Below are 27,291 nucleotides of genomic sequence, written 5' to 3' on the forward strand. Positions count from 1 at the left end.
ATTGTGGGAAGTGAGGTTTAGTACGATAACATTTTAAAACCAGTTCAAGCTTGTCGCGAATACAGTACAGATACTACTATAACGTCGAGTTAAATTGATAAAATAGTTCAATATGACAAGTGTCAATAATTGAGCAACATGTTTCACCATATTTACGAAAACCCGATATGGTCCTGAACCAGGAAGTACGGTGTGTCGTCATGTGATCAATGAAAAAATGGCCGCGGTGATGTGGTAAGATGCTTCTTAATTTACCTAACAATATAAATATTGTTAATACATCACAGTTTAAACTCTTAGTTTGTATTGTCTTGGCGTCTTCTTTGTATGCCCGTTGAGGAACGTGTCTATCGTGAACTGAAAAGCTGTTTTAAACATAATTGTATGCATGTTTTGCATTGTTAAAAATATGACGTGAAGATTTTCGGCACAGGCAAGATATTGATGTGAGAGTTATTGTGGTTATTCTGGTAACCTCAATTGTCATTGACGGCTTTATTGTATCGGACTCCACCAGTCAGGGGTTTCTCATTACTGTTCTTACAGGGACTAAAGTGTATTAGAAACATAATAAAGGCAAATATAAATACCAAAAATAAAAACCTGGTACGAATAATCCCCCAGATTTGGGCCATTCTAACTTAAATGAAGAGTTCCTGTGTGTATTTTGCATGTTATCCCTGTGCTCGCATGTTTTTTGGGGGTGGGTACTCCAGCTTCCTTCTGCATTCCAAAAACATGCATGCTCGGTTTAGTGAAGACTCCAAATAATAAAAGTCCTCCTGCGGACTCTCCTCGTTTTCTTACAGTCTTGTTTCTTTCCGCATGTGGTGTGGCGATGCCATCTGATTGGGCGATGTAGTGATGTCATGCAATGAGGCATTGCTGTCAGACCTGTAGCCACTTTTCAAAATGTACCAGAATGGTTTATGTTTTGATACCTGGATACAGTGGTGCCTTGACTTATGAGTGACTCCAACTTATTAATTGTTCAAGTTACGAGCTGTCGCTCGCTTTCAATTCATTTTAATGCAGAAAATCTATTTGATTATAAATAAATGTAGTTGCAAGCTTGGGCACAAAAGAACTCAAGCCTGAAAGCCAAGGTACGACTGTATTTTCCTTTTAGCTGCATTGTGTCTCCCACTGTATAATCCCAAAACTGCCTCTTCTGCACTCCCCACGAGTGAACAAAAACAAGCCTTATTACATGACATGCATGTGTTCGATTATACGAGTACAGTGTACATATGTCTGCATTCATGGTTAATATTTCTAACCAGCTTTCTTTATTTTCACCCAGGTGTTCCCGGTTGCGCAACTATGACGCTGAGCTACAGGGGGTCCGTCTGGAGGCTGTTCCGATTGAATTTTCGGACTACCATCCCCTCAAAACTATTTTGGTAAGACACATGCTTCTCATCTGCATGACGGGTTGGGTTGAGAGTGGAATAGAGTAGTGGTCCTCAACCTTTTTTCCCCCGCGGGCCAGTTCATGCAAGTACACATTTTTGTCGGGGACCGGCAACCGTCGGCGCTAATAGCCGAGGGGCGGAGGGGTTGTTTTAAAACGGACTGATGGTCTAGGTCATTTTTAGATCAGGTTAAAAAAAAACTGCAAAAATGGAATGGAAAGTATATTATTTTAAAAAATAATAAAATATTCATTCTCATTTTTAAATTATATATTTTTTTTATCAATTCTACTGAAATGTATTAGTTATTTAATCAAATAAATACATGTACAGACCCTTTCCAACAAATTTGAATATCATGGAAAAGTTTATTTCCATACTTCCATTCAAAAAGTTAAACTTTCATAGATTATAGATTCAAGGCTCACAATTTAAACAATTTCAAGTATTTATTTGTTTATTTTTACATAATTTGGTCTTCCAGCTCATAAAACCCACAAAATCAGGAATTAAAAAAATGTGAATACTGTGAATAAATCACCATTTACTTCTCATTTTTTGTAGGAAAAAAAAGAAAGGGATTAGGGTGACATTAAATCAATCAAAATATGATACTTTCAAAACGATATGTTAATCTTCAATACTTGGTTGGGAATCCCTTTGCTTTAATCACTGCCTCGATGCGCCGTGGTATTGAGGCAATCACCCTGTGGCATTGCCTGGGAATTATAGACGCCCAGATTTCCTTGATGCTTGCTGTCAGTTGTTTGTTTTTGCGTCTGATGCCCCTCATTTTCCTCTTGATAATACCCCGTAGATTCTCAATGGGTTTTATTTCCGGCAAATTGGCTGGCCAGTCAAGCACTGTGATGGCATGGACATCAAACGAGGTTTTGGTGCTGGAAGATGAAATCTGCGTCTCCATACATATCGTCAGCAGAAGGAATCGTGAAGTCCGCTAAAACATTCTGGTAGTCTGTTGCGGTGACCTTGGCTTTAAGAAAGCAGAGTTTACCAACACCTGCACTGGACATTGTACCCCAAATCATGACTGACTGTGAATATTTCACACTGGAGCTCAAGCAGCTTGGGTTCAGTTCTTCACCCGTCTTCTTCCAAACCCTCGGAACTTGATTCCCGAATAAAAGGCACACTTTTCTTTCATCGGAAAAGGGGACCTTGGACCACGGCCAACAGTCCAGTCCTTCTTCTCCTTGGCCCAGTTGAAAGGCTTCCTACGTTGGCTTAGGCTCAGAAGTGGCTTGACCCCAGCAACCCGACAGTTGTAGCCCGTCTCCCAGATGCATCTGAATGTGGTGGTTTTTGAAGCTGTGACTCCCGCTTCATTCCACTCTTTCTGGATCTCTGCTAGATTCTTGAATCTTCTCTGTTTGATAATCCGCTGAAGCTCACGGTCATCTGTTTTGCTAGTGCATCTTCTCCTGCCACATTTTGTCCTTCCACTAGACTTTCCATTGATATGCTTGGACACAGCACTCTGTGATCTTTGATTGCTCTGTCATTCCCAATGATAATTGTGTAGTATTTGTCTCCCCACCTCCCTTGCAGGTGACAGACAGCAAACCTCTCCGTGGAACTCGTAAGGGCAGCACCTCCTCCTCGTCCTCCTCCTCTTCCTCAGCAGCACCGGACCCCCTCAGCTCCATGTTGGACGGAACCGATCCGCTGTCCATGTTCGCAGCCGAGACTCCATATACGACGCACATTGCCTTCGCCGGGGTCAATTGCACTTTTACACTACCTACCACTGAATGTTTCTATGGCATAGAGTAGAGAGATAATCTGCACATTAGTGGATTAAATTGATCATGAATGATGAATATTTACGATATATGAATGAGGACTTGGGTTGTGCTTTTTGTGAAATGTACTTTCATCAAACTCTTTCATTGAAAACCCCTATAGGTTCCTGTTCATGCTCCTTTTGATTCCCAGAAATTGCAACCGTAATCAGGATTGGTGTTAACAAAATTAGATTAGATTCAGTGAGATTATTTTAAACTCTATTGTCATTACTCATACTGTATCACAAATACGGAGATTGCATCCAACCCGAAGTGCATAATAGCAATTAAGCAGCACAGTATTTACACCATGTAATACAGTTTGATAACGACATATTTTGCACAGTGTAGAATGTTTATTGCAATTATTGGAGGAAAAATGATACAGGATAAACACGTGTACAGTAGTGCAAATGGGATAATTTACAGAATATACAGACTTTATTTTGAGTTGCCTTATGAATGTACATGCCAATATATGAAATACATGAATACAACAGATCATGTCCCATCACACATGAACATGGCACACTAAAAACGTATTTTAAAGCTGGTTTTCTGCTTCCAGGACGCAAGGAAGAAGGGGGAGAAGGAGAACGAGCCAGTGGGAGCATACTTTGAGCCCTGGTCGATGAAGAGAGGAGAGATCCTGGCGAGGTTCACCACCACGGAAAAACTCTCCATTGTGAGCTCAGGGCCACTTCAGGGAATACTTTTTGTGTCAAAAGTCCTTCACCACTGACTTAACATTGTTACAGTCATGCCTTTGCAAAAAGTGTAAAACCCGTGTAACTGAAACAGACCAAACTATACTATATATATTAGGGCTGCACAAATAATTGAATTTGAATCGTGATTGCGATTTTGGCTGCCACTATAAAATGAGCCTGATCGTCGGCAATTGTTTTACCTTTAAAATGCGTGCCCTGCTGCCTGTTAAAAGTGCTTCATTTTCAGCAGTGCCTGTAACCTAGTTAGCCAGCCAACAAGGGGCGAACGTATGGTTGAGGCTTCATTAAGAGTCGACACCGCGCTCCGTGGCCAACTTCAAAATAAAAACTTATATATATGTGTCCAATTTAGTAATATATTAAGCTTTTATTTTGAAGTTGGCCCTATGAGCATGTTGGCGGAGAAGTGGCATGTCCCTTTAAGACACTATCAACAATCGTTGAAGCGGCTGCGTTGACTTCAACCTTTCGGCTGGCCTGACCGCAGTAAAAAAAAACAAACAAAAAAAAAACGGCGGGGGTAAATGGAGAGGGGAAATCACAACTGTCGAGTTCTTTGCAGTTTGTGACTGTGCACGACTGACTAATGGTCAAGCAGAACAACAGAGACGTACCGTCCTGGACAATTCACTATATTGACGGCAGGGATTTTCAAATGAAAAGTTAGTGCTTACAGCCTAATGTTATTGCATTTTATGCAACTGCATTTGGTTCCATTATGTAGCAATTCGTGATTGCACTTTGTAATAGCATATATATTCAGTTAGCCCCTTGTAAATTAAAATTTTTGCGGGGTGATTTGTTTTTTATTATCAATCATTTTTAATGATTCATTTTGCACTGAAAACTTACATATTTTTTGTTGAAAAGTAGTACAGTAAAAATATGTTTCCCTAACGAAGAATAATCGTGACTAATAATTGTGATTATAATATTGATCAAAATAATCGTGCAGCCCTGCTATATACTGCATTTTGTGTGATTAACCAATGGCTCTTCTTGTTAATCTCTACTACATTTTATTGTAAGAACAAGTTCAGTTCACCTCCTAAACTACAGTATTTCATGCAACCACACGATTAGGTGCGCCTACATTATCAATTATTAGGGCTAAATAAAACATTTTTGCCTTTAGTAGTCCTGGTTTTCAATTATGGATGTGTACTGTACCAAATGAAGAGGCCAGTGAGTGTATGTAGTGGGAGCACACACATACTACTCAACTTCATTACACAACTTTGTCATCACATGTGGATATTATTTTCAATATGTGCATGTCACTGACTGTTTTGTCTTGCACCATGCTTTTCATATGATGATTACAGTAATCTTGTTTAACTGTCTGTTTTTTTTTAGAATCTATGCATGGGCTCTGACAGAGGTAAGACATGAGTTTGTTTTGTATTAACTGACCCCTACACTGAATTTAAAAATAAATGCAGATGAAAGTATTATTACATGTAAAAATTAATTTGAAGTAACAATACATCAAATCAGATTTTTTTTTTTTACTATTTTTTCAGAAGTTGTACCGTTCCTAATTTAAAAAAAAAGTCAATATAATGTTATGGCTTGAGTTATATTTTGCATTAGTTATGAGTTTATAACAAATAGTTTTTTCAGATTTCCCAAATTCCCAGAATCCTGGATCCTCTGCTGTCTCCGACAAGGTTCGTACTCGTCTGGAGGAACTGGATGATCTGGAAGAGGTAATTTTATTCTATCATAATTTTAACCCTTACCCCTAATTTCATATAAGTATCGTATTAATATTAAGTATATTGCATTGCCGACCTTAATAATAATGTATTCCATTTATCAAATCCATTGTGCATCAGAAGATCAGAGGCAAACTTTTAGGACAAAGATGGGGTTTGTAGGTGTTTTAATAACTCAAAGTCAAAATACTCCAATGATGAAGAATTATAGTTTACACATCCTAGTTCTTTTCTTATTCTTGTCTTGAAATTAGCCCAGGAGGAGCTTGGTGTGGGGGCGAATATTGTGTAAGTTAGGGTTAGAAGGGCAGAATGGCTCTTTCGCAGACATATTTTCAGAATTAAAGATTTATGTGGTTGTTTAATTTAACACTTGTTGGGTAGGTAGGCACTCCACTACCGTAATTTCTCGTGTATAGTGCACACCCATGTATAATACGCACCTCCAAAGTTTAGCACAAAATTCTAGAACACCCTTCTACCTATGTATAATGCATTTTTACAATGCATGATTTTGCATTATGTTATGATCAAAACATGAAGTATTATCTGTATTTTGTTAGTTTTTTTTTCAAGAATTATTCTGAAGTGAAGCACTTTATTTGAACACCTAATACTTTCTTTTTATTTACTTGCTCTTATTTTGAAAGTTCACAGCCCTACTTCTATTTAGTAAATGAGAAAACACACAGTTGTGCTCATATGTTTGATTACCGAAGCAGAATTTGTAAGATGTGTACGATTCTTTAAAGAAAACACGAAGGGCCACGCGAAACACATTTAATTTTATTTTATCCATCCATCCATTTTCTGAGCCGCTTGCTGGAGCCTATCCCAGCTATCATCGGGCAGGAGGCGGGGTACACCCTGAGCTGGTTGCCAGCCAATCGCAGGGCACATATAAACAAACAACCATTTGCACTCACATTCACACCTATGGGCAATTTAGAGTTGTCAATTAACCTACCATGCATGTTTTTTTTGGGATGTGGCAGGAAACCGGAGTGCCCGGAGAAAATCCTCGCAGGCACGGGGAGAACATGCCAACTCCACACAGGCGGGGCCGGGCTAATTTTATTTTAACGGGATTCAAGTTAAACGGTCAAGCATTTCAGAAAAAAAATAAATAAATCACTAATTCTGACAGGGTATGTAAACTTATGAGCACAACTGTACATGCATGCAATCATATTGGAATGAAAGTGTAGGCTACCACTTTTTTATAACCACTCGGTGGCGGTGGCACATGATAATGAAAGTACAGCTTTCTCATAATCTCTAGGGGGCGGTGGCATTTTGGAATGAAAGTGTACAGCATTTTCATAACCTGTAGATGGCGGCATATATTTATAAAATGGGAATGTTTTTTTTTCCATTTTCCCCTATACCTATATATAATGCGCACTATTGACTTTTGACAATTTTCTTGGGGGGGTGCGGATTGTACACGAGAAATTACGGTATTTGTATACATTAAATTAAAAACAAAATTTTCCATATCTCTCCTTCAATGTGTTTTTAGATGATGGAAATGTGTGTTTGTGTGTGCATGTGTGCGCATGCAGGGTTCCCAGAGAGAGCTGCTCAATCTCTCCCAGCAGGAATATGCCAACCGCATCGAGGAGCTGAACCAGTCCCTGAAAGAGGCCTGGGCCTCTGACCAGAAGGTCAAAGCCCTGAAGATCGTTATCCAGGTGAAACCTTGTTATATGTGTCAATGATGGAAAGTTAAGTTGGAGAAAGATAGTTATACAGTATAAAGGTCAAATGGAGTGACCTGAAAATGACTTTGATTCTTCCTGTTGGCCTGTGTTCCAGTGCTCCAAGCTTCTGTCTGACACCTCCGTGATCCAGTTTTACCCCAGCAAGTTTGTTCTCATCACTGACATACTTGACACTTTCGGTACATAGCGAATGTTTGCAGCCTTTCTTTTCATTTATCTTCACTTTGTGCTACTTTTTTGACCCTCGTCTTTTTATTTTTATTTCGCAAAGGCCGGCTTGTGTACGACAGAATTTGGACCATGTGTTCAGACCCAAGACCTTTACCAGGTATGGATTTCAATGATGAACAATGTGTGATACATATATAGTTGAGTTCAGAATAGTGGAATAGAATTGTGGACATGTTGACATGTATCACATGTTGGTCGACACCATGCAACACAGATATGCAGCAGTTCTCAAAAATATATTAGTTCAGTTGGTTTTCTTTGTTGTCTTTTACATCTCATTTCTGATTTTTATTTTTATTTTATTTTTTTGTCAGACTCATTCACAGTCGATGAGGTCAACGACACGGCCAAGGAGACGTGCCTCAACTGGTTCTTCAAGATCGCCTCCATTAGAGAACTCTTACCCAGATTGTATCGTCCCAAACTGTGATTACTGTGATACTTTTAGGACAGTTCATTTAAGAGTTTGCCTCCTTAGCCAAGTCTGTGAGCAGATACGTCGAAGCCTCCATCCTGAAGTGCAATCGCTTCCTGAACAAATCGTGAGTAATCTTTGGATGCTGCAGGATAATTTGCCGAACTGCTACAATTAGATTCATTTAAAGCAATGGAACATACTGTAACTACTCTTCCCTCTACAGTGGCGTTCAGGAAACTCTCCCGCGGCTGACCGCAATGATCAGAGGAATTGGAGACCCTTTGGTGGCAGCTTACACCCGAGCTTACCTGTGCAGGGTAATTCATACATTTTCTTACTCTTTGCAGGCGTTTACACAGATTCCATCAACATTATAGACAAGGCTTCTCTTATGGTCTATACATCTGCCTGCACTGTTAATTCATGAAAGTGCCAAGAGGGATTTTTATATATTTTTTAAAAATCAGAATATACTATAATTATTTTTTTTCAGCAAGGATTGAAGCTTATGCTGACACAGACATACGGTGTGCATTTTTATTTCCTTACCAACAAATATCAAGCCCTCAATATTTTTTTGTTTTTTGTTTTTGTCCCGCCCAGGTTGGCATGGAGGTCGCCCCCAGTTTGAAAGACAGTCTAAAGCGCAACTTCTTTGACCTGCTCGGAACCTTCCGGCAGATAAGTGGGGAGAGCGTTCGCAGCCAGCTGATCACGCAGAGGGTGGAGATGCCCGAGTACCTGACGCTCTATTCGCCCGCCATCAACTGGATCCTGCAGTGTAGTGCTTACAGAGCACCAGAGGTGTGGACTGAGATTTACTGAAAAAGCCAATACAAACGCTGCATTGAAAAGAATGCCTTTCCATAGATAATGTTTATTAATTGTATGTTTTACTTTACAATGGCTTAAAACTGCAATACCTCATATTTACAGGCAGTTTGTTACATGTTAATTTTATTTGGCGAAAGCAGAAGAGTAAAATGAACTCCAAACTAATTTCTTATTCAACTCATTTGATTGTGCAGTTGTACTACATGAAGTGCCACCTACAGTAAGTGTGGCATTTCTTTTTAGTTTTGTTTTAAAGCTGTGTGTGTATGTTTCCATTTCTAGACTCTCCTAACAGAGATGATGGAGAGATGCAAGAAGCTGGGTAACAAGTGAGTATTCAGTTAAAGGAAATTCTGCGTGGTTTTATTAAGCATTTGAGTGTGTTAGATGTTTGTCAAGATGAATAGAACCTTTTGATTTTACTTTCATTTCCCACAGTGCCCTGCTGCTGAATTCGGTAATGAGGGCATTCAGGCCCGAGTTTGTTGCCACCAGAGCCACAGACTTCATCGGTATGATAAAAGACTGCGACGAGGCTGGGTTCCCCAAGGTGGGTAGAAATAGATGAGATTTAATTTGGTTTTATATTTTTGCTTTCAAGGCAGATTTTTTTATTTTAATTTATTTTTTTCTGCAAAGAGCAAACAAAATGCCTTGAAATGTGTGGAAATTACAGTGGTACCTTTACTTACAAGAGGCGAAACGAGCCACCCTTTGGCCCAATTATTATTATTATTTTTTTTGTCTTGAGTTGCGAGCAAAAATTTCAGTTACAAGCACTAGTTGGTGGCAGCAAATGTCACAACAAGCAGCAGATCAATTGTTGCTGGATAATGGAAGTTGTAGTTGCGAGGAAATAAACTACGATCATGATGGTTCCATGATTAAACCAAAGAACATCTTCACACATGTATTACCTGTCATCTCCTCTCTAGCATTTGTTATTTGGATCACTGGGTCGCTGTCTGGCCTGCGCTGACCCTCCAGAATCGGAGAGGCTGACCATCCTCAACGAAGCTTGGAAGGTCATCACCAAAGTTCGCAGTCCTCGGGTAAAGGGAGCCTGATGCTACATTCACACAGAATCTGTGACAATAAGCACCAAATATAATTCATGCTAATTTTTGCATTTTTTTATCCTGGCACACAGGATTACGTCAACTGCGCTGAAATCTGGGTGGAGTTCACCTGCCGACATTTCACAGTAAGTGAATGGTTTCATTCTCAGAAAAAGGCTCTACATTAAACATTTCTAATTGTTTTTCCCCAAAGAAACGTGAGGTGCACACCGTTCTGGCAGACATCATCAAGCACATGACTCCCGACCGGGCCTTTGAGGATGCTTATGCTCAGGTTTGGACTCGTTAACGGTTCACCCTCCTCTTGTCACCCGCTCTCTAGTGACTCCATCTTTGTCTCGCTGCTTAGCTGCAGTCTGTGATCAGGAAGATACTTGCCCACTTCTACGACTTCGCTGTCCTCTTCTCAATGGTGAGTAACCGTCAGCATTCAGCAAGGCAGAAGATATTGATTTAGCAATATGTTCATTTGTGTGGCTCTGGCATACTGTCGCTAATATTTTTGTTAATTTTTTCAATATTTTTGTTAATTTATTTAGGTGCACATGAGGGCCAAAATCTTACTCGGTCACACAACAGTAAAATTCACACTCTGTGCTCTGTGGTGCAGCGAAATGTCAGGCTAACAAGGCGACACAATTTTCAAAGTCTGCGTGGGCCTGAAAGTAGGAAAATAGGCCGGTTGCGGCTGAGAATAGCGGTTAGTCTCGCTAGCTTTGGCTATTCCGATCGCCGCTGGTCTTAAAATATTCATACCAGCGGCAACACGGGACTGGCGGCGTGGAACAACATCGCCAAAATGTTTTGTCTATTAAACCAGTCAACATCACAACACTTTGCTATATGGTACTGCGTTGTAACAGTTGTCACACTACCCCATAATCAATGATGTCATCGATTAATCAACCTCGACTCGACTTTCATCACATAATAGTCAACTACAGTGGAACCTCGTTTTAACGACCCCGATTTAACTGATATCGTAAGTAACGAACTGGCGCTGTGCGCCACATGGCTAATTTACATGCGGACGTATGCAAATCGCATGTAAATTAGCGATGTGCTCTTGCGCCGGCTCTTGAAAACAACAGGTTTCAAATCCCGGCTGGAGGAGGAAAGTTGGATGAACATTTTTCAAACATTTTCTAGCTTTTTTATATTTATTTACAGTAATTTTGTACTGTATTATATGTTTGAGGCCACAAAAAAAAGTTTAAAACAATAATTTTGTACTGTATGGTTGTTTTTAGGGCATGAAAAAAAGCGCTTCAATTTAATGACCAATCGGCTGTAACAGACGACACTCCCCCATTGGTCCGTTAAATTGAGGCTCCACTGTACAAATAAATTTCATGAAAATGTGTGTGTACCTAATGAAGTGTCTACTGGGTGTACATCTACAGATACGTAATATGAGTTTAGAAAGCTTCTCATCATGCCACAGTGTCATCATGTTGAATGTTTGTCCCCCAGGAGCGTTTCCTCCCATTTCTGGATATGTTCCAGAAGGACAGCGTGAGGGTGGAGGTGTGCAGGTCCATTATGGACGTCTTCATCAAGTAAGCCCCTTCACTTTGGTATGGCACTAAGTAAAGACCTCTAAGTAGGTTTCATTCATTTCCTCTCTGTTTAACTCGCAGACACCAGCTCGAGCCAACCAGAGACCCTGTCATCCTCAACGCCATGATGCACATCTGCAAGACCATGCATGACTCTGTCAAGTGAGGCAAAATATGACTTGCTGTTTAATATATTTATGAGGTGATTTGGAATGATCTGCTAAACATTCTGCGTCGTGTTTTGCAGCGCTCTCACTCTTGAGGATGAAAAAAGATCTTTGTCTGTACTGATCATCGGCTTTATGCGTGTGGTAAGGCATTCCTTGTTTTCAATTATTCATGCTTTTGATACTTTTGGAAATTCTGATTTCATTAACATAAATTAATTATTTGTGCGCAACCTCATGTTTACAGTTCTGTCAGCTTGACATTTTACAATGGGTAGGTTTTCCTCCAAGAATGTTTCCATTCAATTTTTGGGGTGAGAATTGATCACATAGATCATCCCTAATGGACGACAAAACAGAAAACACATCTGCATACCCAGTTGCTGGTATACAGGGTCAGATCAGAAGTCAAATCAAGTTTCATCCCGAGCTGATCCAGATTTCACATTTGGCAAGAATTTTACAAACATTAAAATGCTTATGTCGGTGTCAAATATGATCAGATCGGGTTGTAATCAGGGTTCAGCACTGACTAAAATGCCCTGCTCAACTAAGGGGACAATCTATGATCAGTAAAATAACTGCACGGACGTGGTGGATGAAGCTCAACTTCCCATAGACATCAAGTTGATACTGAGCAGTGGCTTGGGCGGTTCCTGCCAAGTACTTCATTCAAGTTTGCGTGAAATTCTTCAAGACATAATCACTTAATTCTACATAATGGACAGAGATTATTATTCGCACTCTGTGATTTCACATCTGATGAATCTTAAAGCCTTGGCGGAGCTCTGGTCGTCTCTCCTTCAACTGTTTGTCTTGGTGTTCAGGTTTCATTCGGCAGAGACTTCGAGCAGCAGTTGAGTTTCTGTGTGGAGGCCAGAGCCACATTCTGTAACCTGGAGCCAGTACTGGTGCAGCTCATTCACGTCAGTATGAATCTGTTAAAGACAACATTGTATTTCCCCCCCACAATTTAAAATGATTCCGATGTGTCATGTAGCCATACACACCAGAATTGCAGAACAGCTCTCTCACAGATACATTTATCGAAATAGGCAGACTACAAGATTTACTTTTAATTTTACACTTTATGGGTGGGCAGGTACTATTGAATCAGCGGGTATGAACATCCAGTAAGCATTTTTGGGGTTACCTCATAGTTCTGAGAACCTGGGTTCAAATCCAGCCTCGCCTGTGTGGCGTTTGATGTTTCACATTCACATTTGAATAAGTATACAGTTGGGCACGGTGGCCGACTGGTTAGAGCGTCAGCCTCACAGTTCTGAGGAGCGGGGTTCAATCCCCGGCCCCGCCTGTGTGGAGTTTGCATGTTCTCCCCGCACCTGCGTGGGTTTTCTCCGGGTACTCCAGTTTCTTCCCACATCCCAAAAACATGCATAGTAGGCTAAGTGACAATTCTAAATTGCCCATAGGTGTGAATGTGAGTGTGAATGGTTGTGTATATGTGCCCTGCGATTGGCTGGCAACCAGTTCAGCGTGTACGCCGCCTCTCGCCCAGAGTCAGCTGGGATAAGTCCAGCACGCCCGCGACACTGGTCAAGAGAAGTGTTACATGGATGAAATTTGATAGGAATTTGCATTCTGAAATGTGTTTTCCTTTGTGTTTATCGAATCTGAAGAACAGTAGTTTCACTTTGTGAAATGAACTACTGAAATGAATGAATTTTCTTGGAAACAACTTTATTGAGATGCACCTGCATGTCCCCTTTAATGCACTACAACACACACACACACCCTCATTCACTGGTGTTGTCATATTCAGACGGTGAATCAGCTGGCGATGGAGACAAGGAGGGTGATGAGGGGCAGTCACTCACGCAAAACGGCCGCATTCGTCCGGGTGAGTCTAATTGACAGCCCAGATTGTCCACACACAAGACCAGTGGTACCTTGTTCATGTCAGTTGATGGATTGTTTCCTCTCCCTATCCTGTAGGCATGTGCTGCCTACAGTTTTATTACCATCCCATCACTTAGCAGCATCTTTAGTCGTCTCCACCTCTATCTTCTGTCTGGTCAGGTTGCGTTGGCCAACCAGTGTCTATCCCAGGGTGAGCAGCTTCCTACAACCTACAAACTCACGGACGTTTGTGTTACACACTGAAGTTGAACGGTTGTTTTGTTCATTTTTTTTTACTCTCTTATATAAGCTTCATGTTCCGTCTTTGACTTTCCACATCTGTCTTGTCCTGCAGCGGATGCCTTCTTAAAGGCAGCGGTCAGCATTCTTCCAGAGGTTCCGCGCTCCATCAGCGTGGAAGGGAAGCTTCGCTCTTCGGAGAGTTTCCTGCTCGACTTCATCAACAACTTCCTGTCTACCCTACTAGTTGTTCCGGTAAGCACACCTTTAAAGGAGACTCATTCTGCTATTGTTTTTTTCCCCCGCAATTTAAAACAATTCACAGGTTAACACTGTTAGCAAACGCGAACCTGTGCATCCAACAAATGTCAAGGCAGCTCTGCTTACATATTGGTTTTGGCACGATACAGTGTAATATCTTCCCTTTAAAATTAGCTTCATGCTTAATTTAATGAATGGTGATGGTGCCGAGCCAACAAGTTCATCTCATTGATACGAATCGAGTTCCGTATTAATAATGTGCATGTTTGGCAGGATCACCCGGAGCATGGCGTGCTCTACTTAGTCCGTGGTGTGCTCAACATGGTGCAGGATTACACCTGGGAGGACAATAGTGACGCCAAAGTGCGCGTGTACATCTGCGCCCTGCCCCTGCTGGCTGCCATGAGCCAGGAAACATACCTATACACCATTCCGAAAAGTAAACAAACACGCAACATGTAACCTCCTGGCTATGACTTCATTTTTTAATGACTGTGACTGTCAACAAAAATGACAAGGAGAAAGTAATGCTTTCATGATCGGGTTTTGAGCAGGAATTTTACTGACACCTAGTGCACTGGAGTTGAATAATTTGAACCATCCATCTATTTTCTTTAGTGCTTGTTGTCTTCATTAGGGTCAGAGGTGAGCTACATAACACAAATAATACAATAGATAGCAAACTGCTTACTCGTAGTCTAACTACACGGTCTCTTACTCTGTTTATTTTACAGTTTTATACTAGTTGCTTGTAGAGAGGAATTGAGCACCATCTTGTATTATTGTTTGGCCTTGGTGTTGGTTTGTGCACAACTAAATGCGCTTGTATTTTCCTGCAACATTTCAGTGGACTCCAATGAGACCCTTTATGGTGGGGACCCAAAGTTCCTGTCAGAGATTAACAAGTTGTGTGAGACCTTGATCGGGCAGATCCTGGACAACCTAAAGGCTCTCGGTCGAGAAGAGGTGGAAAAGGAAAACTCCCTTCATTTGTACTTTGTCATATGTGGACAACAAAGGTCATGTGCTGTTGTCCTGTTTAGAATAGCATTGGGCTGAAACTTTGTGTTTTTGGGTTGCAGCAGACCACACGCCGTCAAGGAACTCTGGCCTTCTCCCTCTTCTGCGTCCTGCTCAGCCACGGAGACCTGAGGAACAACAAACTGAGCCAGCTGGCCGTCAACCTGTGGAACCTCAGCCACAAAAACGGATACTGTGAGACGCGCGTTTCTGTAAGCAGACAAATACAGTTACACCTGCTCTTTCCCTAAGGATTATTTTTTAGATTAAATTTAAAGATGCATACATCATTGGACCAGTCTTTGATCACTCTCGCCACACCCCACACCACAGGATAATCTTTCAAAGACATCCAATAATCATGTCTTTGCTTACCGTATTTTCACGACCATAAGGTGCACCGTATTAAAAGGTGCAGTCTCAGTTACGGGGTCTATTTCTGTATTTAACACATACATAAGGCGCACCGTATTATTGGGCGCAGGCATGGTAAAACATACACTAGCATGCATGTGCCTACTATACCTACTGGGGGCGTGCCTTTAGCGTCCTCCTTCACGCGCACCCTTCCCCCTTTAACGTCCACCTTTCCTCTATATAAGCAGCATGTCGGCAGGAATTGCTCCCTGTCAGTCAAGCGGAGCGCTCATCAAAGTCACACAACATTTACAGATTTTGGAACTTGTTGCACACATAAGGCGCACGGTCCATTTTGGAGAAAATGTAAGACTTTTAAGTGCGCCTTATGGTCGTGAAAATACGGTACTTTGATCAAGAAATGTGTGTATACCCTGCTTTAGGAAGGAAAATAGTTGATACTCAACAGTGCTTCTGTTAGTTAGTGGAACATTGTAACTTGCCTCAATTGCTTTGATACTATTAATCAACTATAAATTCCACACAATATATAGAATTCTTAATAATCAATTGATTATAATTCCTATACAATTTTATCACATTAACAATTCTATCTAGGTTCGGACGTTGGAGTACATAAAGCATCAGGCTCAGCAGGCTGACATGTCTCACCTGTCAGATATGGTCCAGAGGCTCGCATTGCAGTCCCGCACCTGAGCCCCAGCATCAACAAAGAAAGCCCACTACACAATGGAAAGCACTAAGAAATGCCTTAATATAATGTAAGACATAAGATTAGTTTGATTTAAAATGATTATGATACTTGTAAAACACCATTTGTTTCCATTCATCCGTTTTCTCTTGTGCTTGTCCTCATTTGGGTCCCAGATGAGCTGGAGCCTATCCCACTTTGCGCGATTGTGAGATACACCCTGGACTGGTCGCCAGCCAACAGCAGGGTCATGACAATTTTGAGTATGAACAAGTGTTGCTTTTCAATAGTGGGCCCTGTTATTTAAATCCTGTAAGCACCATTTAAAAGAACGTGTATGACAGTAGCCACCAGTTTTGTTGACTCAAGTTGCACTGAAGTTCTCTGTATGGTCATGCAGTGCCATTCACAATGTATATATTTATCATATTTCTGTATTATATTTATAGAGTGCTGATCATGAATGAGCTAATCTTTCTTATTAATATTGAATTTGCCTTCTAACGTTAGTCCTTATTTTCATATGCTACAATAAAGAAAATGGACAGGACAAAATGAGTTTCACATCAGTCTCAATCCTCTCAACGGTAGTTTATTGACTTAGTGTATCACGGAAAGGCAAGCGCCACCCTTTTGTTTTAAAACTAAAAAAAAAATCCAACAGCAGTGACTCTTGATGTCAGGTTTGCAGAAAAACACACGTTTACATGCTTCAAACTCAAGAAAACAGTGAGGACAATTGTCTTTATGACAAGATGGTATCTGTGTAACAAGTTACCAACAACTCATGTCTCTGGGAATGTTGTCCTTTTAACTATTTTGACTCTGCTTTACAACAGTGACCACTGTAGAAAAATATGGTACACTGCTTTTTCCTCCCACCTCAAACAATACTGTTAAATAGCAAGTCATTCCTGTTTCAGGATAAACGGTGGATGGATGGATAGTTTGGAGCAACTCCATCGATTTGGTAGCCCTAGCTGAACTTTTGAATCTTTTTAAACTGCACTACATTGTATAAAATGAGTGTACAAGTGTCCACTTAAAATAAGGAAATTCATATTTAATCACATTTATCCAATCATATTTGTGTGGAAATTATAATGGAAAGTTAACAAAATTAATAATTTAATTTAGTGAATTACTTTAAGGCCTGTTTAGAGTCAATGTGTTACAAGCCAAAGCCAAAACCGCTAAACTTGAAGGCCAATAAAGATCCATTCATTCTTTTTCTATAGGGTGACCTGAAGCCTATCCCAGGTGACTTACAACCATTCACATCTATGGACAATTTAGAGTCTTTAATTAACCTTGCCTGCATGTTTTTGGGAATGTGGGAGGAAGCTGGAGTACCCATCCACCCATCCATTTTCTATACCGCTTATTCTTACTAGTGTTGCGGAACTTAATCCCAGCTATCTTTGGGCGAGAGGCGGGGTGCATCCTGGCCAGCCAATCGCAGGGCACATGTAAACAAACAACCATTCACATTCAAATTCACATGTAAGGGCAATTTAGAGTCTTCAAATAATTTACCATGCGTGGGAGGAAACAGGAGCACCCAGAGAAAACGGTCACAGGCACGGGGAGAACATGCAAACTCCACACAGGCGAGGCCTGATTCGAACCGGAGTCCTCAGAAGGCAGATGTTATAACCAGTCGGCCGACCGCCGTAGTACCCGAAGTGGAGATTCGAACCCAGAACTTTAGAACTGTGAGACAGACCACTAGGTGACTGTGCTGCCCAGCTAATGAAAATTATGCCTGAAATGATGCTGAACTTGTGACCCATCTCCAAGAGGAAGAGTGATGTGAAAAAGTGTTTGCTTCCTGTTTTTGTTTTTTTTTGGAGTGTTTGTCACACTTAAATCAAACACATTTAAATATTTGTCAAAGACAACACAAGTAAACACAAAATTCCGTTTTTAAATGTTTTTTATTATTAAGGGAGAAAAGAAAATCCAAACTTACATCGCCCTGTGTGAAAATGTGATGGTCCCTTAAACCTAATAACTGCCTGGGCCACCCTCAGCAGTAACAACTGCAATCAAACGTTTGCAATAACTTGCAATGAATCTCTTACAGCGCTGTGGAGGAATTATGGCCCATCCATTTTTGCAGAATTGTTGTAATTCAGCCACATTGGAGGATTTTCAAGCATGAACAACCTTTTTAAGGTCATGCCACAGCATGTCAATAGGAGTCAGGTCTGGACTTTGACTAGGCCACTCCACAGTCATTTACTTTTGAAATCAGAAGCCAGTAAAAACAGTTTGTTCAACTACAGTATGAATCGATTTTATTTTAAAAGGGGGGTTTGTAACAAAAAATGCTTGCAATACCTCAATATTTTGAAAAGTGAAGCCAATTTGCAATGTTGGTATTTTTAAGAAACAAAGTCAATGCAGCCTCTCGCGGGCCACATAAAATTACGTGGTGGGCCGGATGTGGCCCCCGGGCCACCAGTTTGGCACCTGTGGTCTAGGGGATCATCAAGATCTCTTCTGGCAAAATTGAGACAAGCCTTAATGTTGCTTTTGCTCAGCAATGGTTTTCGTCTTGGACCATTTTTGCCTCTTTCTTATGGTGGAGTCATGCAGCCTGACCTTAACTGAGGCCTGCAGTTCTTTGGATGTTGTTAGTGGGGTCTTCTGAGACCTCTTGGATAAGTCTTCTCTGCGCTCATGGGGTAATTTTGGCCGGCTGGCCGGCCACTCCTGGAAAGGCTCATCGCTGTTATGTTTTCACCATTTGTGGAAAATGTCTCTCACTGTGGTTTGCTGGAGTCCCAAAGCTTTAGAAATGGCTTTATAATCTTTTCCACACAGATAGACCTAAATTACGTTCACTCATTTATTCCTGAATTCCGATAGATCTCTGCATGATGTCTAGCTTTTGAGGATCTTTTGGTCTACTTCACTTTGTCAGGCAGGTCCTATTTAAGTGATTTCTTTAATTGAGAACAAGGTGTGGCAGTATCAGGCCTGGGTGTGGCTAAATAAATTGAATTCAAGTATGATAAACCACAGTTCTATTTTAACGGGGGGCCAATCACTTTTTGACACAGGGCCATGTAGGTTTAGATTTTTTTTCTCCCTTAATAATAAAAACCATTATAAAACTGCATTTGGTGTTCACTTGTGTTGTCTTTGAGTAATATTTAAATCTGTTTGATGATGGGGTACCTTTAAGTGTGACAAACATGCAAAAAAATAAGTAACTGAATTGTTTGACATAAATAGTGAAGGGAAAAAAATTTCTGAATCTCATTTCACCCAACTTCCCTTCTTTTTTTATTTCCCTACAAACACCCAAGCAAAGTGCAGTCTCATTACCTCATATATGTTTACCACCACACTTAAGTCCGCATGGAGATGGAAACCAGTAGCCCAGCAACAATGGATATTGGAGGCGCAAGATGATTACATTTTGTCTTCCACTGATGGACAAAATGTCAAATGAGAAACTGACTCAACTACAACAGGCAAATTTAAATTATTACTAAGACATTTGAATTAAGAATTAATTTGCAGACAAATGCTGACAACAGGAATACATTGGCACCGCATGGTAAGAAAACAACACTGTAAAGAAGGGAACTTCGTGTCTACAATGCTGTCAATGAGTGTCAAAACCAAGACTCAAAACAGAGTCAAACACAAGAGTTATGATTAAATAAAATATTTGGATGCAGTCCAGGTGTGATCTAGGACTGGATGAGGGAAATTATTGAGGAGGAGGAAGTATGAAAACTGCCGCCTCACCTCATCCACCAATAGTGGAAGTGGTGTGGACTTCCCTATTGTGTGTGTTCTCTTTTGCTCTTCGCCTCCTAAACCGGTGGCTCAATCCAGCTCGATGGGGCTGCTGTCCTCCTGGACCTCCTCGACACCGTCATCCTCCTCGCCTGCTCCCATCAGGCTGTTCAGCAAGTTTCCTGCCAAAACCGCCAATTTCGTGAGGACATTTTGCAAAGACAAAGGTCAGTCGCACAGTCTTAGCTTACTCACCTAGCAGGCCACCGTATGACGGAGATTGTTTGGGGGGAATGCCAAAGAAAAGCTGTCCTATTCTGTCGAGGTACTGCAGATGCCCAGAGATAAGACAATATTTTAACAATGTTGTAAACATGAATGGGGTATTGCGCAGTAAATTCATATCAACAACTGCCTTGAATTTGAGCATTTTCCCTAGCGAAGGCCCAATAATCACATCTGTCAAAGATGTTGCGAATTATTCTGCGGTTTGAGGTATGTTGTTTCCCCCCCCCCCCCCCCCTCCTCTTATCTGCTTGTCATAAATGTTAAGCCTGTTCAATATTTCCGATTGCAAATCTTCATGTGCAGATAGCCTAGCATCTTCTATTTAGTTTTGATGGTATTTTGCAGGAGTCTGGAGTCCCTATGTTACCATGCTACATTCCCCTGAAAGTATTGAAACGGCAAGGTCAATTCCTTTGTTTTTGTTGTATACTGAAGACATTTGGGTTTCAGATCAAAAGATGAATATGAGACAAAAGTTCTGAATTCTAGCTTTTATTTCATGGTATTTACATCGGGATGTGTTAAAAAACAAACTCAGGACAGAGCACCTTTTTGTTTGAAGCCACCCACTTTTTAAGTGAGCAAAAGTATTGGAAAATACATGATTCCATAAACTTAAAGTGAATAACATTTCATATTTGATGTCATAACCCCTACTTACAATAACTGCATCAAGCCCGTGATCCATTGACTTCACCAGACTGTTGCATTCTTCATTTGAAATGCTTTTCCAGGCCTTTACTGCAGCTTCTTTCAGTTCTGGTTTGTTTCTAGGGGTTTCTCCCTTCAGTCTCTTCTTCAGGAGGTAAAATGCATGCTCGACTCGACCGTTAATCTAATCATGTCGGTTCCAATACTTTTGCTCAATTGAAAAGTGGGTGGCTTCAAACAAAAGGTGCTCTGTCCTGAGTTGTTTAACACATCTCGATGTAAATGCCATGAAATAAAAGCTGGAATTCTGAACTTTTGTCTCATATTTATCTTTTGATCTGAAACCCAAATGTTTTCAGTATACAACAAAAACAAAGGAATTGTCCCTGCCATTCCAATACTTTGGAGGGGACTGTACATCTCAAAAGTCAGTCTAGATAGTATGACAGAGTTCTGGGTTGGGGGAGGAGACATACAATTGTCCTTGTGTGTGGTGTGCTGTGTTGGTCATCTTGAGTACAACACACATGATAAGAGCAGTAAGAAGCCCTTTTTTTTTTCCTCGTCATGTGTTAAAGTCAGTTAAGATGTTTGTTATTACTAATAGCTCAAATGTCTCCCTAAGGTAAGGCAAGGGGTTAAATAAACGAGAAGGGTGTGGAAGCACTCACCTCATTGTACATGGGGTCCCTCTTCAAGGAAGGTTGATATTGCTCACATAACACTGTGAAAACTGTTAACTTACCCCTGAAAAGACAGAAACATGATGAGATGTAGACTTTTCGATACAGCCGTTATAAGACAAGAGGTTGTTTTAATGCGTTTTCTCACCCATCCACTGCCAGCAGCAGAAACCAGATAAAGTTAAGGAGGGGCTGAACAAATGGAGGACCCCTCTCTATGGACGGGTGTTTCTCTGTGTACGTGCTGAACACCACAGAAGCGCTGTTTTTGTTCTTTAGGCAGAGGAACCTGTCAGATCGGAAGGTTGGTAAACAATGTCTGCTTGTATACACTTTTTCTTCAACCATATTGTCAAAGTGCACTCACTGTAGGACTGCCTGTGCCACAAACATGTCAACCTCGCTGCGGAAACCTCGGGAGGACGAATACTCCACCAGCATCTGTGCACAGCCCTCCCCGTCGGACGAATGTAGGAAGTGGTAACGAGATTCGCTGTAGTTTTGCTCTAGAAAGCATTTATATGATTTCAGTTGCTACTCTTGGACTGGTTGTGGTAGTTGTTTTTTTTCATACAATCAGCAATTTAACTTTTTACTTCATTACATCTGAAGTACCTTTCCACAAGGTGACAGCCAGCAGCTGGTGTAGCTTCGGGTTCCCCAACTTGCCAGAGCCTCCCGTGGACCATTTCAAGGCTCTAGACACGAAGGCTACTCTTTCCGGAGAGTTCTGATCCATGTGACTGAACAGCTTGGCCAGGCTTTCTGCTCGACAAACGCGCAAGCATCATCGACGACCGAATATACAGTAGAATGTCTCGATTTGAAGCTCCTGGGGATCACTCACCTAATATATCCTCTTCCACTTTGCGGTCTGACTTCTCCAGCACCTCGAGCACCAGCATGGACAGATCTGCGGCACTGTTTTGCTACAGAGTGAAGCATAGCGGACTGAAATTACCACATTTCCTCATACAGTGTCCAGGGCCTTCTTACACAACTGCAGAAAGTACAAAGCATCTATTAGGGTACCGTCCGTATTTCTACAAATGTTTTAAAAATAACTTTCCTCAACTGCAGACAGTAACTGGCATATGTTAGGGGTAAGACGTTTATTACAGTAGAACGGAACCCTGTATTTGTACAAATACATTTTTAAAGAACATATTAGGGCTGTCACTAACAAATATTTTTAGAATTCATTTTTCCATCAAAAAAATTGTGAATTTTGCATGAAGGTTTATTGCAAAGTCATTTTTGCCCCAATTACTGTTTATTAATAGATGATTTTTCTTCATTTGGTACTATCTAATGATGTAACAACAATTAAGCAATATCAGAAAAGAGGGAATGTTGTAGTCGCTAACATTTTTTAGACTGAGAGCTACTTCTTGGGTACTGATTAATACTAAGTGCTACTAGTCTGAGGCTGCTTCATGTTCAACTACATGACAATTACAGGTTATTCATACTATGGCTGCAAATAACGATTATTTTCGTGATAGATTAAACTGACTAGTATTTTTACCATAAATTTATTATGGTTTAGTGATTGGTTTGTTCCATAACGTCAGAAAATAGGGGAAAATGTTGATAATTGTTTTCCAAAGTAAAAGCAGATGTTTGAAAATGTCTTATTTTGATTCAACATAAAAATAATCAGTCTGCTTTCACGAAGGACTACTGAAATCAGAGTATTTACTGGTGGAGGCTGAAATCAGAGGATTTGGACAATTTTAAGATAAACAATGGCTCTAAATGCTTAATTGATGATCAAAATAGTTGATTAATTTCATGATCGATTAGGTGTTGATTAATCAATTCATTTTGACAGCTCTAGAACATATTTCCTAATTTCGTTTACGCGTAAAGGCGTTTATTTACGCAATCAGAGTACCGGGCGACTATTGAGGTAAGGTATTGAGGAATTTTCCACAAATAATTTTTGTTAATTCAAACAGAATAAATTACACAATAAGTATTATTAACTCACATCTTCTGTTCAAGCTCTGATAAGGAAACATTGCGGTATCACTGAGTGAGTGTGTGTGTGTGTGTGTGTGTGTGTGTACACACAACAAATATATATTGTATACGACCTCTGTCACTTGCTGAAGGGTAGTATCTTTCTTGGTACTTGTTTAATGAACTTTCGGTTTACCTTCCGCTATCTTTCCCTTCTCCTCACTTCAGCAAAGCCTGTTCGCTTCTTAGCCCATCACTGAGTCATACCGCAATATTTCCTTATCAGACCAACAGAAGATGTGACATTTATCTGCTCGATGACCAGATGCCTGACGACATCAGCACCAATGCTCGGTGTGACGTGTGGAATGCAGCACTCCTGCCTCTGTTGATGCTACCTCCAAAGTCGAACAATTGCTGGGACGGCATTTTTACAGATGCCATGTCTGTTCTGGAGGCAGTGTATGTTATGGTAAAGACGTCACATGGCGGTCAGTCATAGTAAAGGTCATGTCTCGGGCGAGACATAATCATAAGCGATAATTCATTGTTTACTATTTGGTTGATTGTGGGGAATTGTTGTGGCTTAATCGTGTATTTAAAACAAAAATTACCCCAAAAAAAAATGTATACTGTAGTTTATGGACTAAAGAACAAAATAACATCAGCGTTGTCGTACTAGAGCGGTTCCAACTACGGGATGATTCTGATCTATGGAAAGCTGAGCTACACCCTGAGCAATCTTGTGAAGAATGCACTCATTTCGTACAGAGATAGGCAGACCACAAAAAGGTGGTCAATGAGGGCATATTATCCCGTGCAAAGCGTAGTAAATGGTACTCAGTAAAACCATCCTTATTGGATGATGCACTCAGACAATTAATGAGCCGAGACCACTATTACAGTTCCCGGGGCAATTACACGACAATTACTATAATGATGTATCGTTCAATAAATAAAATTAACACAATAGTTTTTCCAGATTCAATGAATTGTCATTGTTGTCGTGATATGGCAGCTCACATAGTGAGCTGAGGGAGAGTTGGACGGTTGTGTCATTAGCCGCTAGTTTCTCTGGTAGAATTTCAAAAGCACTTACCTGGTTATAGCTGAAGAAGAGTAGGGCGCCATTGTACATCAGCTCCCTGGCTTCGCTGTGTTTTGCCTGTGACATGTACCTGTTGAGAAGCAGCAGAGTCACCATTACAAATATGTAGGGGATGAACAGTTTGTATAAGAAGCTCAAGATCAGCCCGTGCTGGTGTTCTCCTTGTGGTCCTCAAGAAAGGTTGACAATCATGCAAGTTGTCAAGACCAAAATGTTTTTCTCTAACATTAAGATGTGATTGGATTTCATGAAATCAAATGAGAATAAAATTGGGAGAACTGATCAATAATTGGGGCGGTGGCTGAGCTTCTCTCACTCTCTTTCTCATGATGTGTGATGTGTGTGTGTGTATTTTATATATATATATATATATATATATATATATATATATATATATATTATACACGCACACGCGCGCACAGTTTCAATGTAAAGAGGTAGAGCATGACAAGGTAGCACAGTCCAAACGGCTACCTGGCTAGCTAACAGCACATCTGGGGAGCAACCGCAAACTGCTTAAACGCTATTAATCTCAACATATAGTCTTTTTAAACTCATAACACATCATCGTATAACGACATAGCTGTCTTGTGGAGTAAGCCCAAACTGAAGCTTTTGTTAGTGCCTAAACATGTAGCAACACTGCTAGCAAGCACTTCGCTAGAAGTCCATTTTAAGACCGAAGTTAACTGGCACTTCCGTTGTCCAAACAAACGGCCGGATCAACTAGGGTGGGCGGGGCCGTGGTCAAATCCCCCCAATCGCATTCGGGTATGAAAGAAGTAAGGTTGACAAGCAGAGAGGTCTAGAACACAGCAGGCCTCGAGGAGTCACCAACTGTAAACCAGGGACGTTCCAGTCAAATCTTACCTAAAAAATAACGTCCTATACATCTGGTGTGCTTCATAGTAATCCCCCTTTTCCACGCTGGCTCGCAGTTTGCCTTCGACCCTCTGTACGCCTCCGCGGTTTCTGCCACTGGAGCACCTCAGTGTGCCCTGCTCCGACATCGTCGTAGCTCCGCAGCGGTGCTGACTGGCTGAGCGCTGAGCCGCCCGAATGTTGACAGCAGAAACCGGAAGAAGCGAAACGAAGCTTGACGCTCTCCACTTGCCGTAGTGACCGGCAAAAACAGGCATATTTGATGCACCAGCATGAGACACACTAATAATAAGTGGCCAAACATTTGCACACGTACCAGTAATGATAAGATCAAATATGTTTCCTTCATTTCATACCTTTTTTTTCATGCGCTAAAAGTGTTTTGGGCACGTCCCACACACTGCTCTGCTTACTACAGCGTGTGTAATAAGTGGTTAAATGATACTAAAGTTAACAAATAATAATAATACATAGCTTTGTTGTCCACAACAAGTTACTTGATAAAATAAGTGATTTTGCTCATGCAGCAGAGGTATGGACTCGAGTCACATGACTTGGACTCCAGTCAGACTCGAGTCGTGACTTTGATGACTTTAGACTTGACTTGACAATATGTGACAAAGAGTTGCAACTCGACTTGGACATGAACAGCAATGACTCGTGACTTCACTTGGACTTGAACCCATTGACTCGAAAAGACTTGCTACTTTGACCAAAGCACTGACAAACCAAAATTCCTAGCTTTTCTTTCTACGGCTATATGTGTCACTTGTTGTTATGCTACAGGAAAATATGAAAAGTGACAACATAATGCTGTGGATCTCACTGGTTATTTAGCAGGTCAAGGTGTATCAAGCTTTTATTGCTATACTTAGTTCTTATTATCTTTAGACAGTTAATGCCCTGTGGGGCACACTCTTGTAAAGGAATTGACCAAACACCATATACAGTAGTTCTCATTCCACTTCAAAGTGTAGGCTATTTTGTGCAGAGCTATTACATAAAATTCAGATTTAAAAAAAAAAAAAAAAAAACACATTTAAATTAGAAATTGTATTGTAACAAAACAGATTTTAGAAAAAGCCTAGGAAGTGAACACTTTTTCAAGGCACTGTATAGGTTGCAAAGTAAAATAAAATCATGAGAAGGAGTAAAATTGTATTCTGATTAAAAGCACAATCTAATTTGGCAGGAATTGTACACTTGCCAAAGGGTTCACAACACAGTTGCATTCCTTTTTTGTATTGTTATGCCTCTCTTGTCTTTTGTTTTTGCCTTATGTTTATTTTAATCTCTTGTATTTTTTTCCCCTTTACATCTTATATTATGTTGGCATCCATGTCGATGCCAAAGAATGAATTTCATCGCACAGGGGATACATGCACATGTAGTAGGGAACTACTGTTTTATATAATAAAATCTTGAATCTTACAAAGAATTCCTCTTTGTTCATCTCCCTATGCCACAGTGATGTATAGTGGCAGGCAGAACAATTAAATGCTCTTCCACTGGATGACAGAGGGTACATAGCCACCTGTTGCCATTCATAAAGCATAACAGTATAATAGCTGTGTGTTTAACAAAAGTAAACAGGCCCAGATTTCACACCGAGTCAGACCATTTGTGAGTAAACTGACACGAGATCATCGTTGTTTCAGTATATTTATAGTTTTTGCAACATTTCTCTTTTGTGGTGTTCCGTGAGAAACACTAATATACAGTACTGCAGTGATCATTAGGTGTGCATCAGGAAATTATCCAATTTCTCTGATTTACTTGGTCTGTCTATAATATGCCAGCGACGTACAATGACAGGCAGAGCAATTA

The 27,291-nt window shown here is 40.6% G+C and overlaps 2 protein-coding genes across 4 annotated transcripts; one reads left to right on the top strand and one right to left on the bottom strand.

Moving 5' to 3' along the window:
- Positions 1-23: 23 nt before the first annotated feature.
- vps35l (VPS35 endosomal protein sorting factor like) lies at positions 24-16,705 on the top strand. 3 transcript variants are annotated; one of them, XR_009770418.1, is made up of 31 exons: positions 25-234; positions 1,304-1,403; positions 2,985-3,155; positions 3,789-3,905; positions 5,308-5,332; positions 5,566-5,660; positions 7,235-7,363; positions 7,488-7,572; positions 7,665-7,721; positions 7,939-8,035; positions 8,119-8,166; positions 8,266-8,359; positions 8,646-8,846; positions 9,159-9,205; positions 9,315-9,426; positions 9,812-9,928; positions 10,027-10,080; positions 10,149-10,229; positions 10,305-10,367; positions 11,429-11,514; positions 11,596-11,676; positions 11,762-11,825; positions 12,509-12,607; positions 13,465-13,542; positions 13,638-13,752; positions 13,897-14,036; positions 14,316-14,481; positions 14,890-15,008; positions 15,125-15,274; positions 16,038-16,201; positions 16,308-16,704. XR_009770418.1 is itself a non-coding variant. In XM_061706452.1 (30 exons), the coding sequence occupies exons 1-30, from the start codon at positions 218-220 to the stop codon at positions 16,134-16,136; spliced, it is 2,907 nt and encodes a 968-aa protein (XP_061562436.1). In that variant the 5' UTR covers positions 24-217; the 3' UTR covers positions 16,137-16,705. The 3 variants fall into 3 exon arrangements, 2 of the variants coding, with proteins under 2 accessions (XP_061562436.1, XP_061562437.1); XM_061706452.1 differs by having other exon boundaries at positions 24-234; positions 16,038-16,705; XM_061706453.1 differs by having other exon boundaries at positions 5,575-5,660; positions 16,038-16,704.
- A 2-nt stretch (positions 16,706-16,707) lies between these two features.
- On the bottom strand, positions 16,708-25,701 carry get4 (guided entry of tail-anchored proteins factor 4). Its single transcript, XM_061706454.1, has 9 exons — positions 25,453-25,701; positions 24,574-24,652; positions 22,357-22,438; positions 22,125-22,274; positions 21,877-22,015; positions 21,658-21,798; positions 21,498-21,573; positions 20,143-20,215; positions 16,708-20,069 (listed from the first exon to the last, which is right to left on the bottom strand). Exons 1-9 carry the CDS (start codon positions 25,590-25,592, stop codon positions 19,978-19,980), a joined length of 972 nt encoding a protein of 323 aa, XP_061562438.1. The 5' UTR covers positions 25,593-25,701; the 3' UTR covers positions 16,708-19,977.
- Positions 25,702-27,291: the final 1,590 nt, after the last annotated feature.

The sequence above is a fragment of the Phycodurus eques genome, chromosome 19, assembly GCF_024500275.1.
Source record: "Phycodurus eques isolate BA_2022a chromosome 19, UOR_Pequ_1.1, whole genome shotgun sequence".
Taxonomy (NCBI): Eukaryota; Metazoa; Chordata; class Actinopteri; order Syngnathiformes; family Syngnathidae; genus Phycodurus; species Phycodurus eques.

Bases quoted from the DNA above. Each gene is read 5' to 3' on its own strand.
- get4 (XM_061706454.1), bottom strand. From the start codon at position 25,592: ATGTCGGAGCAGGGCACACTGAGGTGCTCCAGTGGCAGAAACCGCGGA. The intron at 21,574-21,657 runs GTGAGAAAACGC...CTGTCTTTTCAG, and splicing joins CTGCTGCTGGCAGTGGATGG to GGGTAAGTTAACAGTTTTCA. The intron at 20,216-21,497 runs GTGAGTGCTTCC...GGGCATCTGCAG, and splicing joins GGGACCCCATGTACAATGAG to TACCTCGACAGAATAGGACA.
- vps35l (XM_061706452.1), top strand. The intron at 8,360-8,645 runs GTAATTCATACA...TGTCCCGCCCAG, and splicing joins CCCGAGCTTACCTGTGCAGG to GTTGGCATGGAGGTCGCCCC. The intron at 12,608-13,464 runs GTCAGTATGAAT...TGTCATATTCAG, and splicing joins TACTGGTGCAGCTCATTCAC to ACGGTGAATCAGCTGGCGAT.